General features: G+C 39.0%; 1 protein-coding gene across 2 annotated transcripts in view; it reads right to left on the bottom strand.

Annotated features, from left to right (window-relative positions):
* FAM114A2 (family with sequence similarity 114 member A2) overlaps window positions 1–23,184 on the bottom strand; it is a 38,236-nt gene that overhangs the window by 14,973 nt on the left and 79 nt on the right. Inside the window, exons 1-11 of one of the 2 annotated variants that reach the window (XM_033407955.2) lie at window positions 22,770–23,052; window positions 19,501–19,745; window positions 19,058–19,157; window positions 18,552–18,644; window positions 15,837–15,928; window positions 14,325–14,459; window positions 13,674–13,832; window positions 12,713–12,836; window positions 9,102–9,181; window positions 1,488–1,610; window positions 860–999 (exon numbers count right to left, since the gene is read on the bottom strand). In XM_033407955.2, the coding sequence (XP_033263846.1) occupies window positions 860–999; window positions 1,488–1,610; window positions 9,102–9,181; window positions 12,713–12,836; window positions 13,674–13,832; window positions 14,325–14,459; window positions 15,837–15,928; window positions 18,552–18,644; window positions 19,058–19,157; window positions 19,501–19,731 (1,277 nt within the window). In that variant the 5' untranslated portion in view covers window positions 19,732–19,745; window positions 22,770–23,052. Of the gene's footprint in view, window positions 1–859; window positions 1,000–1,487; window positions 1,611–9,101; window positions 9,182–12,712; window positions 12,837–13,673; window positions 13,833–14,324; window positions 14,460–15,836; window positions 15,929–18,551; window positions 18,645–19,057; window positions 19,158–19,500; window positions 19,746–22,769; window positions 23,053–23,184 lie in introns of those variants that run through there. The other variant, XM_004281005.4, reaches the window with a different exon arrangement.

Below are 23,184 nucleotides of genomic sequence, written 5' to 3'. Positions count from 1 at the left end.
AAATAGCTAGTTTTCCAAAGAATAGTCTGCTTTGGGATTGTGAATCCCTCATCCTAAGGATGTTTAAGACAAAACTAGGCCCCTCCTTACGGGATGTTGTAGAGGGGCAGTGAAACCGTAGGTGAAGAAATGGCCGAGAGAACATCAATGTCCGAGAGAACATCATGTTTTTTCCTCCAATGAAAATTCTCATTATTTAATTAGGAGATTTATTTAGAAAACAGTAGGGGTTTTTTTTCCTCCTGTGACTACCTACATTCTATCATTTTTCAAATTTTTGTTCAAAACCAGCAATATACTGGAAAAATACGGTTTGAAACTTGGATAGACCTGGGTTTAAATCCCAGTCTGCACAACCGGGGCATAATTTACTTAACTTCTCTTATGTTTGTGTTTCCTCATTTTTAAAGCTGGACTGATTATTTATCTTGAGGGTTGTTTTTAAAGATTAGAAATGATACACATAAATCCCTTAGAATGGCACCTGGCATATAATTAGCACTCAATAACCAACAACTGTTATTAAGAACTGAGGTTATTAGAACTATTTTCTGTTTTCACTTATGCAAAATTCTACTTCAATTAAGGTCAGTGATCTGAAAAAAAAAAACTAGTTTTCCGAGTATGAGTTGGTTAATAAAAAAGGGCAGATTTATAATATAGATTTATGGCTCAATGAAAATAAACAACACCCTTGGCTACTTATTAACTAAAACCCAAAATGAACAAACCTCTAAGATGTGAATGGTGCAATGTGAACAGCATCTTACTGAGAGGAAAGTTTCTAAAACTTTGGAAAGAAACTGAGAAAGCTCTTTCAGCAAACTGTATCATTTAGAGAGATACTCATTACACTTACTGGGAAAGGGCTCTGCTCCTTTCTATGGCTGTTACTTCCTGCTTCCTGCCATGCAGAACCAGAGCCGCTGTTTTGTGAAACAGTTCAATTGAGCAGGCAGTCAGTTCTGCTAGGCTCCTGATTGCAAATGCATGGATATCCTGGACGGAAAAACAAAACAAAGCATAACAACACAGAGCATTGTTTTTTTTAATACAAGAGGAAATGACACCACCCTGCTTCTCCCATACTGAAGTATACAATATCTTGAAAGCAACAGAGACTAATAGCTGCCCTTCAATAAACCTCCTTTTCTTCCATAGTAGCTATATAATTTTATAACTGGGCTCATAGCTATAAAAACAGAGGCTCCCCTGAAGTCAGGTGTGACCATGTGACTAAGTTTTAGCCAAAAGATTTGAATAAAAAGTGTCATGTGCAGCTTCTGGGAACCTTCTCATGACGCCACATACATGCACCCTTTGTCTCTTTTTCTTCACTCCTTGCATCCTATAGTCTAGAACTAAGATGTTGCGATCTTGGATCACAAGGTAGAAATTATGGATAGCAGTACAACAAAATAGGTGCTTACATCCCTAATTGCGATACCACATTGAAAAAAAAAAAAAGCCTTAGTTGTTTTCATTACCTCTATTGAATTGTTATTGATTTCCTCAATTTTTTCTGCTTCCAACTGTTTTTTTCCTTCTTCCTTCTCTTCTAATGGTTTGGCCAGAGATGTCCTGATCCATTCACAGGCTGTATTTCTTGCCTAAATAAGAAAAAGATTATAGTTGGCCCTCCATCTACACAGCTTCCACATCTTCAGATTCAACCAACCACAGTTTGAAAATATTCGGAAAAAAAAAAAAAATCCAAAAAGTTCCAAAAAGCAAAACCTAAATTTGCCAAGTGCTGGCAACTTAAATAGCATTTACATTGCATGTACAACTATTTGCACAGCATTTACACTGTATTAGGTATTATAAGCAATCAAAAGGTGATTTAACATATACCAGAGGATGTATGTAGGTTATATGCAAATACCACACCATTTTACATCAGGGACTTGAGCATCCCTCAATTTTGGTATCAACAGGGGGCCCTGGAACCAGGATACCTCTGAGGATATCAAGGGATGACTGTACAGTCCATCAGCAATTCGATTCAGCTCACCAAGATTACTGTGCACCCACCAGGAACATTTTAGCATCATGGAAGTCAGTGTTCTTGTTCTCACCCAAACAAACATACCATCTAGCTTTTCAGTACTTAACTTACTAGATCTCCTTACAACACTTAACATTTGTGACCACACATTCCCTCTAATCCTTCGGCTTTTTTTAAGCTGAGGTGTACCTTACACACAGTAAAGTGTGCAAATCTTCAGAGCATGACAGGTTACATGTGTATATGCCTGTGTAACTGTGACCCAGATCAGGATACAGAACTTTCCCATCACTCTAGGAAGTCCCCCATACCCCTTCTTAGTCCCAAATAGCAGCCTTGGCTCTCTACTTATCTCACCCTACTCCCTCCCCTCTCCATCGATCCTATTTCAGTAATTTTAACTATTCCCTACCTGCTGCTGACTCCTGAATCCTTATTTCCAGCACTAACTTCTGAAAACAACATATTCCAACTCCCTTCTGGACATACGCATCAGGATATTCTATAGGCATCTGTCTCACATATAACATGTGCAAAATTTAAATTCATCATCTTTCTCTCCCTGTCCCTAAATTTTTCATCCTCTCTTATTCCCTTGAGCTTTAGAAGAACCACCATATACCAGTCATCCAAGCCCAAATACACGAGCCATCCTAGATTCTTCCTTTCCAATCACCAAGATAGTCTGATTTTACCGTACGTATTTCTCCACTTTGCTCTTCCTCTCTATTACCACCATTTAAGTTCAAATCTACTCTATGGCAAGAGCACTCTGATTGGTCTCCCTGCTTCTGATATGGCTCCTCTTAAATCCATCTTCCATAATGGTACCAGTGATCTATCTAAGCCCATAGCTGATCACTCTGCTTTTCTTCAATGGCTCTCCATCCACTAGATCATGCTCTTTGACATGATCTAAAAAATGCCCATGACCTACTCTACCTACTTCTCTAGCTTCATCTCTTACCACTTCCCACTTTATGATCTGGTAATAATGACCTGTAATATGCCTGTTCTTTGTTCATGGTATTCCCTTAGTCCAAAGTGTCATTTCCATTTTTTTTTCCCCTAAATCAAGGCAACTCAATTTTTTTTCAATCCTCCACCCAAACACTGTCTGCTCCAAGTAACTTTCAAAGGCATCCCAGGAGATTGGGCACTTCAACAACCCTTTTCTGTACGTCCACAGTCCCCTAAGTACACCTTCAACTTAGTACTTACCAAAATACACTGGAATTAACTATGTGTTATCTCCTAAATAAACTACATTATTACAGAACAGGGGTGGTATCTTATTTGGATTAGTGCACCCAGATGTTCCCTATAGCATTGAGAGATATCTACTGTTTTTACCTAGTTGGCATATATATCTCCTTTCTTTTGGTAGTAAGTTCTAGATTTTTCTCAGTTCATGTGGTTTGGATGGGGTTACTTTCATCCTCTGGCTCCAAGGGTTGGCAAATGATTCAGGTTTAGCTACCAAGAAATTAATCCCCCTGTCTATACAGTAATTAGTTCATGGATGGAAAAGTGACCCAAGCTAGGTCAATGGGCATCAGCCTCAGGACATCTCATAAAATTACTGGGAAAGGGAAGTCCTCTTTCTGTTGGAGTTACTCAACTGGAAAAAGTCTCCTGAAGCTGCCAGTAATCATCTTACCATCATGTGGAAAAGCATCCCTAAGAATGAACAGAAGAAAGCAGAGTCAAGAGATGGAGAAGGGACAAGTTTCTGGGTGGAGAGCCATGCCTGAAGCCAGTGTTGCCCCTTAGTTTTCTAGTTCCATGAGCTAATAAATGTGCCTTTTTCTTAAGCCAGTCTGACTTGAGTTTCTGTCATTTGCAACTGAGAAGAGTCTTGGTTTCTAATGAAATGTTTACTGTCATTAAATTAAGTCATCCACTTGAGTAACTTTATATACACAGAATGTGTTCAGAGCTGTAACCAGGCAATAGGAATCCAGAGAAGACGTTGAGAGTCATTCCAACTGAAAACTGAGAGAATCACAGGCTTTATTACAGACATAGTATTGGGGCTGAGCCTTTAAGGATCAATAAGTGGGGCTACACCCAAGGGTACAACATGAATGAGCTAGAGCACAACCTATGAACCCAGACAAAAAACAGACACTGATTTATGTGAGATGGAAAAAAGAAGAAAAATAGAGAGATATAAGGCCACATAAAACAAAAAGAAATCTGATACTATAAATTTAACTTACTTGGAGACATTTTAGTAGGCATAATACATACTCAAAATAACCTCTCTAATAAATATATTAAGTTATTATAATCTATTGTGCCAACTCAATGTAATTTATATCCCTTTCAAAAAATACCAATGCTTGGAACTTCCCTGGTGGCGCAATGGTTAAGAATTTGCCTGCCAATGCAGGGGACACAGGTTCGATCCCTGGTCTGGGAAGATCACACATGACGCAGAGCAACTAAGCCCGTGCGCCCCAACTACTGAGCCTGCGCTCTACAGCCCACGAGCCACAACTACTGAGCCTGCGTGCCACAACTACTGAAGCCCACGCACCTAGAGCCTGTGCTCCATATAAGAGAAGCCACTGCAATGAGAAGCCCACACACTGCAATGAAGATGAGCCCCTGCTCGCCGCAACTAGAGAAAGCCTACACATAGCGACAAAGACCCAACGCAGCCAAAAATAAATAAATAAAATAAATTAAAAAATAACCAAACCAAGGGCTTCCCGGGTGGCGCAGTGGTTGAGAGTCTGCCTGCTGATTCAGGGGAGGCGGGTTCGTGCCCCGGTCCGGGAGGATCCCACATGCCGTGGAGCGGCTGGGCCCGTGAGCCATGGCAGCTGAGCCTGAGCGTCCGGAGCCTGTGCTCCACAACGGGAGAGGCCACAACAGTGAGAGGCCCGCGTACCCGCAAAAACAAACAAAACAAAACAAAACAAAACCAATGCTAGCCACCCTCCACACCCAGAATTCAGTCTGGAACGTCCCACTGATGAGATCTAGAGACTTTGGAATTAAAAGGCACCTTTGAGCTTAGCTTCTCCAACAACTTATTTTTTTTTCCAGCTGAAAAAAATGAGGCCTGGAGAACAAATGAGATTTGCCTACATCACATGTGAGAGTCACAATAAGAATCAGAACTGTGTTCTCAGACTTTTGCTTCACTGCTTTTCCCCTGCATCATACAGACTCTCATATAAATTCCTGGAAATAATCAGGCCCTGATCCTTAATCATTCTACATCTTAAGTCTCAACACCCAAAATATAAACAATACAAAGATTGCTTTTAGAGAATGACTAGGACTACCAGATAGGTAAGGGGTTACTTTTTAAAAACAATTTATTTATTATGATGATCTATTTGAGCAGAGAAACTATGTCTCTTTCATTACTGTTTCCCTAGCACCTAGCAAAATAAAGGTTTATTGTATATATGTTTATCGAACATCTAAATGTATAACATACTGAGCTAGCTTCTTTAGGACCATAAACAGTGAGTATTTACTACGGGCCTGGCACTTTTAAGAGCTCTGTGTGTATTAACACATTAAATCCTCACAGGAACCCTACATTATCCCTACCTCACAGACAGAGAAGCTGAGGCACAGAGAGGTTAAGCAACTTGCTTAAGACCACACAGAAAGTAAAAGATGGCAAAGCTGGGATTTTAAGAACTGATAAAGCACAGAGTCAGCCTTGAAGAAATTTAAGTTTTAGAATGGGAGGTAAGAGACACACATTTAAAAACAAACAAACAGGGGCTTCCCTGGTGGCGCAGTGGTTGACAGTCCGCCTGCCAATGCAGGGGACGCGGGTTCGTGCCCTGGTCCGGGAAGGTCCCACATGCTGCAGAGCAGCTGGGCCCGTGAGCCATGGCCGCTGAGCCTGCGTGTCCAGAGCCCGTGCTCCGCAACGGGAGAGGCCACAACAGTGAGAGGCCCGCGTACCGCAAAGCAAAACAAAACAAACAAACAAAAAGCAATGATAATTTTATGAAAATACATTTGCATACAGTTAAGTGAATAAAGTGCTGAAGAATACATATATTAATAGTATGTTAACTTTTATATAAGAAGGAGATAAGAAAATATATCTGCTTGTCTTTAAAATATATCTGCTTATCTAAAAAAGAAACACAGGAAGGATATGCTGGAAAACAAGAAAGTTTAATATCTAAAAGGAGAGGGGAGAGTGAAGTGGGTGGGAATTGAGAGGAAGTGACACTTCTGAATATATTTTTTGTACAGTTTTGACTTTTAGTTTTTGAAAACATATTAATACTCTATATAGTTTTGAAAACATATTAATACTCTAATAGTTTTGAAAACATATTAATACTCTATATATTCAAAGATGAAATTAAATTAACATGGGGAGACAATAAATATATCATAAATTTTTTTATAGTTTGGTTTTATAGTAGTATAGGCAAAGCAAGGGAAACATTTCAGATGCATTACAGGACTAGGGAAATTAAGAAATGCAGTAATGTTGTTGGGAGACAGAGTTCTTACTATGAAAAAGAGATACAAATGTATAATGGGGAGAGGCAAGGAAGAACCTGTAAGAATGGACTGAAACTGGACTTATCAGTGTGAACTCATGATCTCTAAAATATGTATGTGAGCATATACATGGACACACACACACACACACACACACACACACACAGGTGCACGTATGTGTACTTGAATACATTTCCTAGGCCAACAGGGCCTAGAAGCAAAGATACCCCAAGCGATGAGCACACCTAGCATCCAGGTTTTGTCCTGTAATATCAAAAAGGAACCATGGCTCCTTGAAGAAAAGGTTCATTCTGGAGAGAAATATGGAAGGTACAAGATCTCGTTATGCCAGAAAATAAGGAAATATTCAAATAGCGGGGGCATGTCACACAGGAGTCAGCTTGAAGGACAATTTGAACAGCAAAATAATTAAGGACAGTAATGAATTACAAACCAATGGGGGAAAAAATAGAAACCCATGAGACCATATCAATAACAAACAGATAATAAAGAGATAAGGGGAGAAGGGAGAGCTCCTAATTATAAGTAGAATGCCGAGAGCTCACTGGTAAATGTGGAGCATGTACTGGGATTGAAACAAATCATCATTCAGCAACCATCACAGTAAAGACTGGTGCAGCAAGAATCATGAATAGTTGCTAAATCTAGGATGCTAAATCATGAGGAGCAGGATATTTGTATGGTCTTAAAATGTCTCCCCACAGAAAGCTCATTAGCAGCAAAGGAACAAAATCATAACTATACAGTGAGAAATCAGACAACACATCACCAATAAGGGACAAATGGACATCGTGTGCCTCTAGATATGGTACCTTGTGCAGGATACAACATCACTTACAAGAATGCATAACCTGATTTTAATCATGAGAAAACACCAGACAACACTCAAATGAGGAATACTCTACCTTTATAAAGGGGGAAGGGGCTTGTATTTCTCAAAAATGTCAAAATCATAAAAGACAAAGAAAAGCTAAGGAACTCTTCCAGATTAAAAGAGACTAAAACAAACAAAAAAACAAAACAAAGCAAATATAGATTAAAAGAGACAAAGTACGTGACAACTAAATACAATTCGCAATCATGTACTGGCTCCAACATTAGAGGAAAAAGTTGGATATGAAGGACATTATCAGATCAATTGACAAAACTGGAATGTGGACAACAGATTAAATAAAGTATGGTATCAATGTTAAATTTATTGCAGTTGATAATTTGTGTGGTTATAGAAGGGAATATCCATATTCTTAGGAGATACATATTGAAATATTTAGGAGTACAGGGCTATAATGCTTACATTTTACTCTCAAAAAATAGTCCCAGGGACTTCCCTGGTGGTCCAGTGGTTAAGACACCACACTTCCAGTGCGGGAGGGCATGGGTTCTATCCGTGGTTGGGGAACTGAAGATCCCGCATGCCACACGGTATGGCCAAAAAAAAAAAAAAAAAAGTCCCAATAATAGTAATAACTTGTGTGTGTGTGTCTATGGGGGAGGTGGAGAGGAAGGGATAGGAAGAGGGAAAGAGAACATATTTGCAAGCACAAATGATGAAGCAAATGCAGTGAAATGCTAATAGATGTATCTGCATAAAAGCTATATGAATGTTGTTTGTACTTTTTTTGCAACTTTTTTCTAAGTTTGCTATTACTTCCAAAACAAAAAACACTATAACACAAGCTAGAAAGTGCCATAAAGTGCTACAGACAAGATGAGGGAGAGGAGCTGCTGACGAAAGGTTCTGAAAAGCTTTCTTGGAGAATGCAGTGTTTTTAATGGGCATGGGAGAGCTGGGTAACTTCCCTGAAGCATCCTATTCCTTACCGTGGGGTACGCAAGAGGTGACTCTGATGACTATACAATGGCTATCAGCTCTCCCTGGCCAGGAAGCAATGTGTGCTGCTGCTAACCGATCCTAAGATATTTCTCGAGAAGAGGGTGAAGAGGCAGCAAGCAGCCCAAGACCCAAAGAATACTGTCCCAAGAGCTGGCACTGGTGTATATGCTAGGCGGGTACTACCCTGGAAACAGTATCTCCCGACCCACTCTGAGCTTTGACTGAGGACAGCTCAGGCACCACTACCAAAGACCAAGGTTCAGGCCATGGACTCTCTCATTTCCACAAGCTAAGTGGTCATTATCTGAGTTACTGGGCTCTGGGAAATGGCAAACTCCAGCTACCTAAAGGCAGGGGCCACATCCCATCATCTCAGAATCACTCAGAGCCCTGAGAACAGTGAGCCCTCAATAGAGCACTAGCCCATTGGTATCATGATGGCTGATGAGTGCTGCCAACTTTAACTGACCAATGCTATGGCCTAACTTAAGCTTTCAGACAAGCAAAGCATTCCAAATGGAAACAGGTGAGGATGGCAGATGTGTTGGGGGGCTGGGGGTAAGGGGGTGCAGTGTGAGTTTAGCACACTAACCTGCGAGACCAAGAGGGAGACAGGAGGTATGGAACTCAGAATATACCTTCGGTTTTGGTGACATCCTTACCAGGAATTTACAACCTTACATTCTTTATCCACTAAATATATATGTAAAAAATTGAAAATCAGCAAGAAGGAAAACTTACCCTAGTAAGCTTCTCTGGTTTGGAGGAGACATGCAGCTGGGAAAATACCTCTGTTATCTCTTTGGTAAAGTCTTCATCCCCTAGAAAAACAAGTCCCACAGAAAACACTGCAGAAAGACTGGTGAGGATCATTGCAGGGAGAGAGAAGAGGAATGATAGTAGCAGCTGTAGCAGTAAAAACAGCAGAAGCAAATTATATGAGCAAGGTGCTTTAGTGCTTACAGAATCCTTTTATGTATATTTTACTGATGAATTCTTCCAATAGGCTTCTAAAAAAAATGCGTCATTATCCCATTTTCGAGATGAAGAAACTAGGGCTTGAAGAGGTTAATTTATATCCCCAAATCTCATAACAAATAAGGAGTCAAACCTTGGGCTTCCCACCCCCAGTCCACAGCCTATGCTCTTTGGATTACATCCTAGAAGTATGAATGGAAAAGTGATGAAAGCAGAGTACTAAGTGGGTAAGAGGCATGTGCTTCCAAAGAAATGGAATTTAAGCTGGGACATAAAAAACAAGTACAAGTTAGCCAGGAGAATGGAAGAGCTTCAGGCAGAGAAAACAAGTACAAAGATCCAGAGGTGAAAGAAAGCGTGGCAAGAAGTTTAACATGGTTGGGAGTGTCCTAATGGAAGAAAGAGAAGAGGGGTAGAATGAAGCTAGGAAAGTAAGCAGGATCCAGGTAATAAAGGGCATCATAAACCATGGTGAAGAATTCAAACTTTTATTAAGAGAATGAGGAGCTGCTGAATAGTTTTATACAGAGACAGGTAAGTCCAATTAAAATTTTAGAAAGATCACTTTAGCTCCTGGTGGGAATGAAATAAAAAGAGAAACATGAAGGGAGGCAGGAAGCCTGAGGCAATATTCCAGGATCCAGATAAGAATAAGGGTAGGTAATAAGAAAGGAAGAGGATTCCAGAATGTTGGAAGGATAGTAAGGAAGCTTTGGAATAAGCTTGATGAGCGATGATGTGGAACATGGAATACTTAATACCTGAGAAACATGCAAACAGGTGAGTCAAGATCAAAAACAATCAACACATCCAAACAAATGACAGGAAATGGCTCTTTTCCTCTCTATTCATCTAAATCCTATCCAATCTCCTCTTTGAAGCCCAGCCCAAGTTTTCTCTCCACCAAAGACTACAGAGAGAAATCCTGTACACAGAAATCTCTTAGCACTTACAATCTATGTGAGTATTTCTTAGACACCAGTTCATGGTTACCAAGGCAAATTACTACTGCTTCATACATGCTTTCTCCCCAGAATCCTTAGGAAAAAAAATCTGTCTTGGTTCTTCTCTCTGCATCTGCTCTTCTGTCCTCTCTTGGCATTCAAGGCAGAGAATTCAAAGGGTTTAGTGATCCCAGGTATAACATAGTTTGGGAAAAGCCGATCTCACTAAATGATACAACTGTGACCTATATAACTCATGTAAACAACTCCTAAATCATATTCTACTAAAAACCTGACTCTCAGGAAGGCATTTTGCTTTCCCAGTTAAGCTCTAAATTATGTGAGACAAGGGATGGATCTGAATCCAAGTGGGATGCAAGCACCTCAAAGGGTTCACAAAAAATTGAGTGCAGGAGGAAAAAAATGCAACTTTTACTTGTAGTCATTTATCTCATTCTTCAAGAAGTACTTTTTTAGGATGTACTTTAGAATGTAAATAATATATTACTATGGTAGTATATGTGTATAATTTATACACATTCAAATATACACATATTGGGTCTAAGTGCTCAAAAACCTTTTACTGCTAAGCGTTGATCAAAAAATGTTTGCATTTGCAACATGTATAGGCCTGGAGGGCATTATGCTTAGAGAAATAAGTCAGATAGAGAAAGACAAAAACTATGTTATCACTTATATGTGGAACCTAAAAAACAAAACAAATTAATATTTAAAAAAATAATAAGGTAAAATAAAATACAGGGGGAAAAAATGGAGATCCTTGTCGTGTACTCCCCAGAGACTTGAGCATAAAAAGCAGTTGCTGCATTAGAATAAAGCATGTAAGGATGGAAGGGAGACAGGGTTAGTGCTTTGGAGGGACTCAGCAGAGAGGCTGGCACCTCAAGCAGGAAGTCTCCTAAAAAAGTGAAGGCATTGAGTATATAAGATAGAGGGACAAGGGCTAAGGATGCTGATAGAAACTGAAGATGATCAACATCACCAGAACTAGGTTCTGTGGTTTTCTCTCCCCTCTGCTACCACTTTTTTAAAAAAAACTTCATTGAGATATAATTAAATACCAAGGTCAGTGTTGCATTCTCAACCAAAATCACTGCGGAGGGCCATTGGGAAGGGTGGCATGCAGCACTCCAGTGCTATCTTTGCAGAATCCTGATCTCAGGCAAACAGGGAATAAAAATATTATAGACACAAATCCATCTGTTTAGAAATTCCCTTAGAGTCCTCTGAATGGTATTTAAAGATCAGGATTTCTGATCACTATGTGAAGCCAGATGTCAACTAAATTAAACAAATCCTATTAGGCACTATGTACAAATAACCTTAATTAAGTTCATAAATAACCAGGGATTGTCACACCAGGGCTTAGTTAAGAACAATGGAGCAACTTAAGCAAATCAAAATTAATTTATAGGTTTCCTGCTAAGTGAGACTTTGAAAATGCAGATCTTTATTTATTTACTTATGCCATCCTAATAATGAAAATAATAGCCACCATTTGTTGAGTGTTTACTATGAGCCACACATTAAACATAATATTTCATTTAGTCCTTATAACAAACTGAGAGGAATTAGCTACCTCTACTCACAGTTGAGGAACCAGACACTCAGGGTTAAGTAATTTCACAAAGTTGCATGGCTTAATAAATGGCAGATCTTGATTTAGAACTCAGGTCTAACTCCAAAACCCATCCTTTTATCCACCATGCTTATTGCCTTCTCAATACCTCAAGACAGCTTTAAAAACTCATATTCAAAGACCATTTCATATCAGGACTCTTTTACATAGAGTAAGATACCATTTAGCAAGATATTACATAACCAGACAATTGGTTTCAGAAGATGTGGTATATATACACAGAAGGTACTACTCAGCCATAAAAAGAATGAAATATTGCCATTTGCACCAACATGGATGGACCTAGAGATTATCATACTAAGTGAAGTCAGAGAGGCAAACACAAATACTGTATGATAGCACTTTTATGTGGAATCTTAAAAAAAATAGTACAAATGAATCTATATACAAAACAGAAACAGACTCACAGACACAGAAAACAAACTTATGGTTACCAAAGGGGAAAGGGGAAGGGGGGATAAATTAGGAATATGGGATTAACAGATACAAACTAGTATACATAAAACAGATAAGCAACAAGGATTTACTGTATAGCACAGGGAATTATATTCAATATCTTGTAATAACGTATAATGGAAAACAATCTGAAAAATATATGTATATAATTGAATTACTTTGCTATACACCTGAAACTAACACAATACTGTGAATCAACTACACTTCAATTTTAAAAAAAGAGTTAATGTAATTGGAGAGATTTATTTCAAGGACAATCACTGCATATAAACACACTACATCCCTCCCACTCAGATGCTGGATTTCCATGTTACCTTTCTTCTCTTCCTCCTCTTCCTCACAGAACTCTGCTAGGGAAAATGCTTCTTTGAGTTGCTCCAATTCACATTTTAGAGTCTCCAATTCTTCTCCACTTAGAGAATTAAGAATAGATTTCACCTGAATTGATATAAAATAGTAAGTGGGAGTATGAGAGAAAAAGAAAAACATTCTCAAATGAAGAGGCTATGGATCATATTAAAATTAAAAGTATGAGTTCACAAGCTCTTCCTCAAGAACCTTAATACAAGAGGCAGGTCATCAAAGAAAGGTACGGAGAATTGTGCTTCCAAAAATAATATAAGCCAGAAATGTCTGGAAATTATTAGTGCTTAACAACAGCTTAGAAATTAGGAGGAAATGGAATAGTCTTGAATCAATTAAATGCTAACAGGTAACTGTATCCAAACTGGCAGCTTAAGCCAAAGAAACTTATAAAAAGAAAAAAAAAAGAACAAGATGAAGGAAAAATAATAGATATGCTATTAAGACCTCTTTGTTAACCTGTCCTTTTTTTTTTTTTTTTTTTTTTTTTTGCGGTACGCGGGCCTCTCACTGCTGTGGCCTCTCCCGTTGCGGAGCACAGGCTCCGGACGTGCAAGCTCAGCGGCCATGGCTCACGGGCCCAGCCGCTCTGCGGCATGTGGGATCTTCCCGGACCGGGGCACGAACATGTGTCCCCTGCATCGTCAGGCGGACTCCCATCCACTGCGCCACCAGGGAAGCCCAATCTGTCCATTTTTGTTTAAATTTAGAGAAACAACACTTGACTCATTCTATTTCTAGCAATTAGTTCAAAAATTAGTTTTTTTGTTTATTTTGGTACAGTATTTTCAGAGAGTCTCAAGCCTCTACCTGACATACATTTCATCCTCCAACTGCACAAAAGGAAAAGAAACTATGCAGTGTGCTTCTGCTTAAAGACTACTCCAGTTGAAATTTTTGTTTTGGAATTACCTTTATTTCACTTTCTTGGGAGAGCATCTCCAGAGCTTCTAGATGTGAAAGGCCTTGAAATTCATCAAAGAGTAGCCCATAATGAGTTTTCTTGTCCGTTTCCATGGTAACCTCATTGGTGGTCCATAGCTCTTCTTTCTCCTTCGCCTCTCTTAAAACCTGAAAGAGATCAAGGCATTACACTGCAACAAGTAACAAGAGCTTAAGGGTGAGTTCTGAAAGTCAAGGGAAGCAAACTGAGACGGGTAACACTGCCCTTTCATTCTTGGAATTGTGATTCAAATCGGATAGGCTCAGGAGCTGCAGGGAAAATATAATCACATAATTTGCTCCTAGACAGGGTAAATAACACCCCAGGAACCAGGTGTTTCTCTGACAGTGGTTTAACCATTAATCTAGTAACAACCCTGAAAGGGCTTGGCATCTTATATTGCACTGACAAGAGGCTCCTGTAGAAAGGAAAGAGGAGGAAAAAAAAAAGAACTGGGCATTTTTCTAAGCATTAGAGCTGTGCATCCCCTTACCAAAAACAAAACAAAACAAAACAAAACAAAAAACACTGAAAAGTCCTCAAAAGGAAATAATAAGAAGGTCCCAAATTACCAAAGGCAAAAATACAGATCAAAATACAGACAGGAATGCAAACAGTACCTGAGACAGTGTGGAAGTCCGGTTCATCAGACCCTTGGTTCTTTTAAATCCAGGATCCCCTTCTGCTATTACATCCATTGTCTTTTTCCCAATGAATTCTAAGGCATCCAAACCCCCACTGATAACACTCTTTCCCTAGGAAACACATGCAACCTCATTACAATAATACTGAAAAAAGACACCTGCATGTTTTCATTTCATAAAATAGTGGCTAACAATAGCAAACACTGGCAAGAACAAGGAGCAACTAAAACAATCATACAGTGCTTGTGGAAATGTAAAGCAGTATACCCACTTTGGAATATTATTTGTCAGTATCTACTATAGCTGAACATGTGAATATCCTATGACCCAGCAACTCCACGCATGGTTAAATATTCAAAAAAGTGTGTAGAGGTTCATCAAAAGTCATACAAGAACACCCATAGCAGTACTATTATAAAACCTAAAAGCTGGAAACTACCCCAATACTTACCAACCCTGGAATGAGTAAATGTTACATAGTCACTCATGGAATACAACAAAGAAAATGGAATACACCACACAAACTATACCGTGGATAAATTATATAAACATAATGAGTGAAAGAAACTAGATACACTAGAGTACATTCTGTATGATTCTGTTCATATAGCAGGGAAAATTAATCTATGATGGCAGAAGACTGGATTGTGGTTATCTTAGACGGCAAGAGGGGGAGGCACAGAAGACTGGGAGACAGCACAGGGGAGACATCTGATATACCACCCTGCTGTTTCTTAGTCTGAATGTGCTCATGTCGTGAAAATTAAAACTGAACACTTATGATTTCACTCGTCTGTATACAGATTATACTTCAATAAAAAGTTAAAATTAAGGGCTTCCCTGGTGGTGCAGTGGTTGGGAGTCCGTCTGCCGATGCAGGGGACGCAGGTTCGTGCCCCGGTCCGGGAGGATCCCACATGCCGCAGAGCGGCTGGGCCCGTGAGCCATGGCCACTGGGCCTGCGCGTCCGGAGCTGTGCTCCGCAACGGGAGAGGCCACGGCAGTGAGAGGCCCGAAAAATACACAAAAAAGTTAAAATAAAAAAGTACTAGCTATCTATCCTCATGTAGGAAAGATATTAAGCTTCCTATTTAATCTTTTCAAAAATGTTTCTAATCATCTATAGTTTTATAAGTATTTATCATAAACATCTCATTTTCCCTTTGCCTAAAAGATATAATTATGACAAAAATATTTTTGTAAAGCAGAGATGTTTTTCTAGGGCCACCAAACTAAGAATTCTTAGTCCATAAAATATTAGGTACATTGCCTCTCTATTACTCTGCATTTCCTGCTCCCTCTTTTACTTCTTTTAAGTTTTCAAGTTAGCTCTCACTCTACCCTAAGATCAAAGTGAATGATCTTCAGCAATTTGAACTCCCGTAAGAGGAATCAGTCCCCATGACTTTTCAAGGAAAAGAAAGAGAAAGAGACAAAAACCCGTTATAATCATGGAAGGAAGCAGGCCACCTTGCAATTTTTACTCACTGTGCTCTGAACAGCAGTAGAGATGGTAGAGAATACCCCAAATGGCCCACTCATTGGAGAGGAGTTTTCATTCTCTTTGGCATTTGTCTCTCCTATAGTGGGGAAGGGATGTGTAAATATGAAGAGACAGTCCGTAAATAGTTTTGCTTTATTAGCATCTATATGAATTTTTAAAAATTAGACTTTATTTCCAACACACAAGGCCTTAGTACTTTTTGTTTTATTATTTTAAACCATTTGCCTATTTTAAAATAAAAGTTAAGGAAGTTTTTCATTTTCATTTCAAAAACAAAGTCCAGTCTTTTGAACAACCTATGACATATATAACAGACTATATACTGTGTGATTCCATTCATATGATCTTCTGCACGGGTAAAACCACAGGGTCAGAAAACAGATCAGTGGTTGCCAAGAGCTAAGAATAGGTGGAGGGGAGTGACTACAAAGGGGCATGAGGGGATTTTTTTTGGGGGGGGGGAGGAATGAAAATATTCTCAAGTCTTGTCTATACAAATATAAGAAATATTCTATATCTGTATAATCACAATGGACTGTGATTACATAGCATAAACAGGACAGTATGTTTGTTAAAATATGTAAAACTATATACAGTTGGCCCTCTGTTCTATGGATGCTGAACCCGTGAATACTCATTTTACATAAAGAACTTGAGCATCTGAGGATTTTGGTATCCATGGGGGGGCTCCGGGAACCAATCCCCCCATGGATATCAAGGGATCATTGTATCTAAAAAGAGTGAACTTTATGTAAATTATAACTCAATAAATGTGACTTTTTAAAAATCCAGTCTACTTTAAACTTTATCCTGGAAAATTATGCTTCTTCACAGGATTCAGACATGCATTACAAAGATTTGTTTAAAATCTGTTCTATTTTATTAACACTAAAATCTCTTACAGGAGATCAACAAATAATCTATTGTAGGGAGGACTTCTGCTTCCAACTATGATGGATTATCTGGTGTCAGACTTGCCCTTCTACCATAGCATCTAGAAAACTGGACAAATATAAGAAACAATTATCTCCAGACATTGGACTACAGACCGTACTGTACTATGGTTCAGGAGAGAAGAGAAACAAATGATGAGAACTCTATGATTGGCTTGCTTTCCAGACCACAGCACAGGGCGGGGAAACCCAAGCAGAGCATGGCAGTCTTATTAAGTAGAAGAGACAGAGACTGGAATCTAGGAAAGCTGAAGCACCTGGAGTTTGCAGGTCAGAGTACAAGCATACCTCATACCTTGTGCATGAAGCACAAGCACTTTATTGTGCTCTGCAGATATTGCTTTTTTTTTTTTTTTTTTTTTTTTTACAAACTGAAGGTTTGTGCAATCCTCTGCTGTCAGATAATGGTTAGTATTTTTCAGCAGTGAGGTATTTTTTAATTAAGGTATGTACATTATTCTTTTTGACATAATGCTACTGTACATTTAATAGCCTACAATATAGTATAAATTTTTATATGCACTGGAAAACCCAAAAAAGAATTTGTGAGACTCGTTTTTTGCGATATTCACTTTACTGCAGTGGTCTGAAACTGAACCCACAATATCTCCAAGGTATGCCTGTACTGCAGAGGAGGGAGATACGGAGGTAAAGAGTTCCAACTATCTACACAGGAGTGCCCTTGAGTCTTTGGCTGAATACTAAGCTGTTCCTGCACTGGAAAACTCCACGATACTGGGCAAAGAACTGCCATGGAGCTGTAAACTAAACAATGCCCAAAGCTCATGCTAGGCTGAGAGACATTTGACTTCCAACCAATCAAGTAGAGAGACCTAGTTAAACACCTGGAAATTAGGTAGAGACCTCAGAAGGGTCAGAGACTTGGTAGTTGATCTAAACTAGCACTTAACAATAACGGCTACTCTAGAAATCACCCTCAAGAAGTTTAAAATCGAGACCAAAAGATCAATCTAAGCTACAAATATCTTAACTGCCTTCCAAACAAAACTCACACCCTTTAAAGGACTATAAAATCCACTCAGCAAGGTAACATTTCTAATGTGCAGCATCCAATCAATGAAATGAAAATGTTATCTCTAAGCAAGAAAAAAAAAATGGTCAGTAGAAACAGATTCAAATGACAGAGATGACAGTCAGGGACACTAAAATATATACATGAGGAGGTGAGAAATGGAAGACAAAAAAAGAAACAAATGGAATTTTTAGAGTTGAAAAATATATCTAAAATTTAAAAGTCACTGAATGGACTTAACAGCATTAGACACAGCGGAAGAAAAGATCAGTAAACCTGAAGCCACAACAAAAACTATCCAAACCGAAGCACAGAGGAAAAAGGCTTAAAAAAATGAACCATGGAACAGCACCAAAACTAACACATTAAAACATTTTTTCATGCCACAGTAGATTCAAATTCAGCTAACTCTTACTGGGCTCTTACTCAATTGTGCCAAGCACAAAGCGAGGCAATTTTTACAATCTACATTCATGGCTTTACTTATTTAATGTTTGTAACAGTCCTCTGCAATATAAAGTATCACCCAATTTCATAGATGAGGAAAGTAAAGAGACACCTGAGTGGTTAAAGCCAAAGATTCCAAATCCCATTTCTCATCAGCCCCATGATGCCCTGAATATCAGACAGTCAAAAACATCTACTGAAAAAAATGAGCTTAACTATTCCATTTCAGTTTATAATTCTAGGCCTTAATGTCTCCATATACTGACCTGTTGCATACTGGACTTCAGATGAAATTTCACTGGGACTAGGGATTCCAAGGGAAGTCTCTGCCTTCTCAATGACATTTGAAATACCTTGTCCTAATGAGAAAAAATAACGTTTTTATATTTGAATTTATTTGCTACTAGTCACCAAAACTGAAGAAACAAGCTGAAAATTAAAACCACAGATTTTAAAATTCATTACAACCAGAAGACATGTTATTTTGACCCTATATAACTCATCTTTGGGAGTGTATCCTTACTAAAGGAAAAAAAAAATTGATTCATTATCACCAACGAATAGTTTTATATTAATTCCTAAATGTCAACCTTCTAATGAAATACGTTACCAACTCTAGTGGCAGTATAAATCAGCCCATCATTACTAATGTATCTTCAAACTATAAAGCCTTTTGAGTAATCATGGAAGAAGAATGATTAACAAAGTCGTTTTGAACACAGATCTGTAGCAAAATGCACACAAAAATGAATAAAATGACTGATGACCTTACCTACTGTGGCTACTGTAGCTGAGGCTGAGGAGAGCAAGGACTTGCCCCAACTTCCCCAATAGCCCCATCCGGTCTGGGGTACATCTTTGGAAACAGTCTCCTATTTTTCCCAGTAGCCAGAAAAACAAAGGCAAAGAAAAATGGAAAAATTAGAGGAAAATAAGAGTTCATATACAAGGTAGCTAATTATTGGCCAAAAGTATGGGTGAACAGATACATATTAGTTAGCTCAAAAAGTGTATTGCTTGGCTGACAGATGTATGTTACCTTCAATGTAAGCACCACATAGCAAAGGCAACCACTCATAAAAGCATTTATAGAACTGAGAAAATTGTTTTATGGTTATAAAAAGAAAGAAATAGGTGCAATCCCAATTTGGTATTGATTCCGTATTCCTTTTAACCCTAATACTTTTTAATCTCAATTTTTAATAGATACTTTACTTTGCCTGCAGCCTGTGATGTCTGAACAGGGAGAACGTCTGAAGTCTCAAGGTCACTGGAAGGTTTGGACTCTGGTCTTTTCCGAGTAGAAGCTACAGGTTCTGATTTACTCTCTGACTTGGCACTTTGGTCAACTGACTCAAAATTCTTGGTTGGCTCACAGTTCTCATTTTCAAGGATGGAAGTTGCTTCAGTTATCACTTCAGTCTCAATATCATCTTTATCCGACATGATTAGATCATTGCCTGGTAAAATAAAAGCCCCCCAACCCCCAAAAATTAATTATATAAGCTTGTTTTTGGTAAAAGTTACTTGAATAAACTTTTTGAGATTATCGAGTCCCATGCAAGTGTAAGAAATAGTACAGAGAGATCTAATATACCCTTCACCTAGTTTCCCCCAAGGGAACAATTTGTGTAACTATAGCATATCACAACCAGGATGCTGATAAGATACAATCCCCCAACATTACTCAGATTTCACCAGTTTTACATGCACTCATTTGTGTGTGTGTAATTAGTTCTATGAAATTTTATCACATGCACAGATTCATGTGATACAGAATAGGATTACCACAGTCATGATACAGAATAATTCAGTTACAAGGATCCCTTGTGTTATCTATTTTTAGCCATGTCCCACCCTCCTCCTAACCCACAGCAACCACTGATATTCTCCATCTCTATAATTTTGTCATTTCAACATGTTATATAAATGCAATCACACAGTATGTAACCTATTGAGATTTACTTTTTTCACTCAGCATAAGTCCCTCAAGATTCATCCAAGTTGTTGTACCACTAGTTTCTCCCTTTTTATTGCTGAGTAGTGTTCTTTGGTATGGATGTATCTCAGTTGTTTCACCATTTACCTGTTGAAGGATGTCTGGGCTGTTTCCAGTTTAGGGCTATTACGAATAAAATGGCTATGAACATTTATATACAGGTTTTTATGGGAATATAAGCTTTCATTTCCCTGGAATAAATGACCAGAGTGCAATCGATAGTACTTGCTTAATTTTATGAGAAGCTGCCATACTCTCTTCCAAAGTAGCCGTACCATTTTACATTCCCACCAGCAATGTATGAGTAATCAAGTTTCTCTTCATTCTCACCAGCATCTGGCAGTGTTATTTTTCATGTGAACCATTCTGATATAGGTGCACTATGACAGCTTAATATGGCTTTAAGCTTTAAGCTGCATTTCTCTAATGGCTAATGATATTGAACACCTTTTCATGTGTTTATTTGCCATCTGTATATCCTCTTCAGTGAAACAGCTATTTTTATCTTTTGCTCATTTTCTAATTGGATTTTTTTTTTTTACTGTTAAGTTTTGTTTTGTTTTGTTTTGTTTGCGGTACGCGGGCCTCTCACTGTTGTGGCCTCTCCCGTTGCGGAGCACAGGCTCTGGACGCGCAGGCTGAGCGGCCATGGCTCACGGGCCCAGCCACTCCGCGGCATGTGGGATCCTCCCGGACCGGGGCACGAACCCGTGTCCCCTGCATCGGCAGGCGGACTCTCAACCACTGCGCCACCAGGGAAGCCCTACTGTTAAGTTTTGAGAGCTCTTTTTATATTCTAGATTCAAGTCCTTTGTCAGATATGTGGTTTGTAAACATTTTATCCCAGTTTGTAGCTTATCTTTTCATCCTCTTCATAGAGCTTTTCACAGAGCAAAAGTTTTTAATTTCAATTTATCAACTTTTCCTTTTCTGACATTTAAAAAAAATCTTATTACTCATTAATCATTCCTACCTCAATTTTTCAGAGAGAAGATTATGAAATGTAAGCTACCAGAATAAGATTTACATCAGACTAGCTTTTGAACAGCAATGTTAACAAATTCAATTCCTTCCAGAAGTACAGCTCTTTGACAATTAAAGTCAAGATATTATTGGTGTTTTTATAAGGAGGAGATGCTGGTTTCCAGGATAACCAAGTATTACCAGGGGAGAAATAAACATATCCCACACATACATAGACACACACATACACCCAGACCTCGGTATGTATAAGCACATGTTTTTACCAATATACACTAACCACAAAATTAGACTCAATCCATCAATGCCATCAAAACATTTCTAACATACTAAAAAAGAGACATACTAACAACTAAGGCAGGCTGGAAGTAGCACTATAACTGAGGTACACACAAAATGTTAAAAGAACAGAGAGCAAGGAAAAGTATGCTAGGATCAGGAAATAACACTCACGAACTTTAAATACTTGAAAAAAGCATAAAATAGTGATCACAAACTGGGATTTTGAGTCCCAAATCCAGCCTACAGATTTTTTTGTTTGGCCTGCACAGTGCTTAAACTTTTTTCTATACTAATTGGTAACATTTAAAAATCAGAGTTTGTTTACAAATAGAAATTTCTAACTTCCATTGTAAAACTGAAAGATCTGGCGACACTGGGCCCACATTCGACTTGTTAATAACTAGCTCATGCCAAATATTTGCTGGGGATCTTTTAGACAGGGTAGAGTAGTGCTCTCTAGTTCCCCATAATCTCCACCCAAATTCACTTGACTCGTTTATGTTACCTGATTAGCCCCTGTAGGCATCTGAACTTGTAATACCTACCTTAAAGGGCACTTAGGATTCTGACAGATGAAGATGCCAATGAGAGAATTCAGGGGTGTGTAAACAACACAGGGGAAATCTCAAAGGTCTGAGGTATGACAGCGTGGAATACAGACAGATACCAGGAGTAGTTAATACGGCAAAGAGAATGATGGGGAGGCGTAAGGCTAGAAAGGTAGATTTATATAACATCCTGGATCCTAGACCATATGGTATATGATATACATACATTTCCGAAACACATAGAAAAAAACAATCTAGATACAACTATCCATAAACATAAAAACCAACTGTGAAACACTCATTCATTTACTTGCAAACATTTTTTTTGACTACCTGTTGCATGCCAAGCTCTGGAGACTGAGAACTAATTTAAGACACTATTTCTGCCCTACTTACTCCAGAGGCCAAATAGGAAAGGCTACACAGTGCTTGCACAAAGTTCCATCGATGTTTCGTGTAGCTGAAACATTGATGGAATATTTTTTTGCTCTCCTTATGCTGTCTCCAAGTTACAACACACGGTAATATGCATGTAACATACATATTATATACTATATATAATACGTAGTTAGGCTGACACTCTTCCAACTCTGTACTTGAGTGACTGTGAGAAGTCAGTTCACCTCTCTGCGTCTCCGTTTCTTCATCTGTAAAACGAGGAGAGTACTACCTACTTGCCAGGATTCCTGGAAAGACGAAACGACCCGGTGGATGTGAGGGGTTCGGAACGGAGCCTGGCACGTAACCCCTCACGGGTAAAAGCTGCTGTTAGTATCTGGTGGTTGTCTGGAGGGAGCATTACTATTTTCACTAATATAACGATTTGTCTCGAGATGTACAAAATCCGTTCTCCCTTCTTCCTAATTATAAGAACAGGTGCCAAACCGGAGTTCTGGTGTAAACCTGTGCTCCTAAGTTCTCCGACGCTGACAACGACGAGAATTCCTCACGCAAGCGGAGCGCTTCAATAACCAGAGCACTTCCGCAGCCTCAGCGTCCACCGCGAGGCGCCCGCCCCCCAGCCCCAGGCCGCTTCCTCCCCTTCCGCGGCGACCCCGAGACCCCGCACCCGGCCTGCCTCCTCCCAGA

The sequence above is a fragment of the Orcinus orca genome, chromosome 3 (assembly GCF_937001465.1).
Source record: "Orcinus orca chromosome 3, mOrcOrc1.1, whole genome shotgun sequence".
Taxonomy (NCBI): Eukaryota; Metazoa; Chordata; class Mammalia; order Artiodactyla; family Delphinidae; genus Orcinus; species Orcinus orca.
Note: the sequence above shows the minus strand (reverse complement) of the source record. Positions and strands in the feature narration are given on the sequence as shown.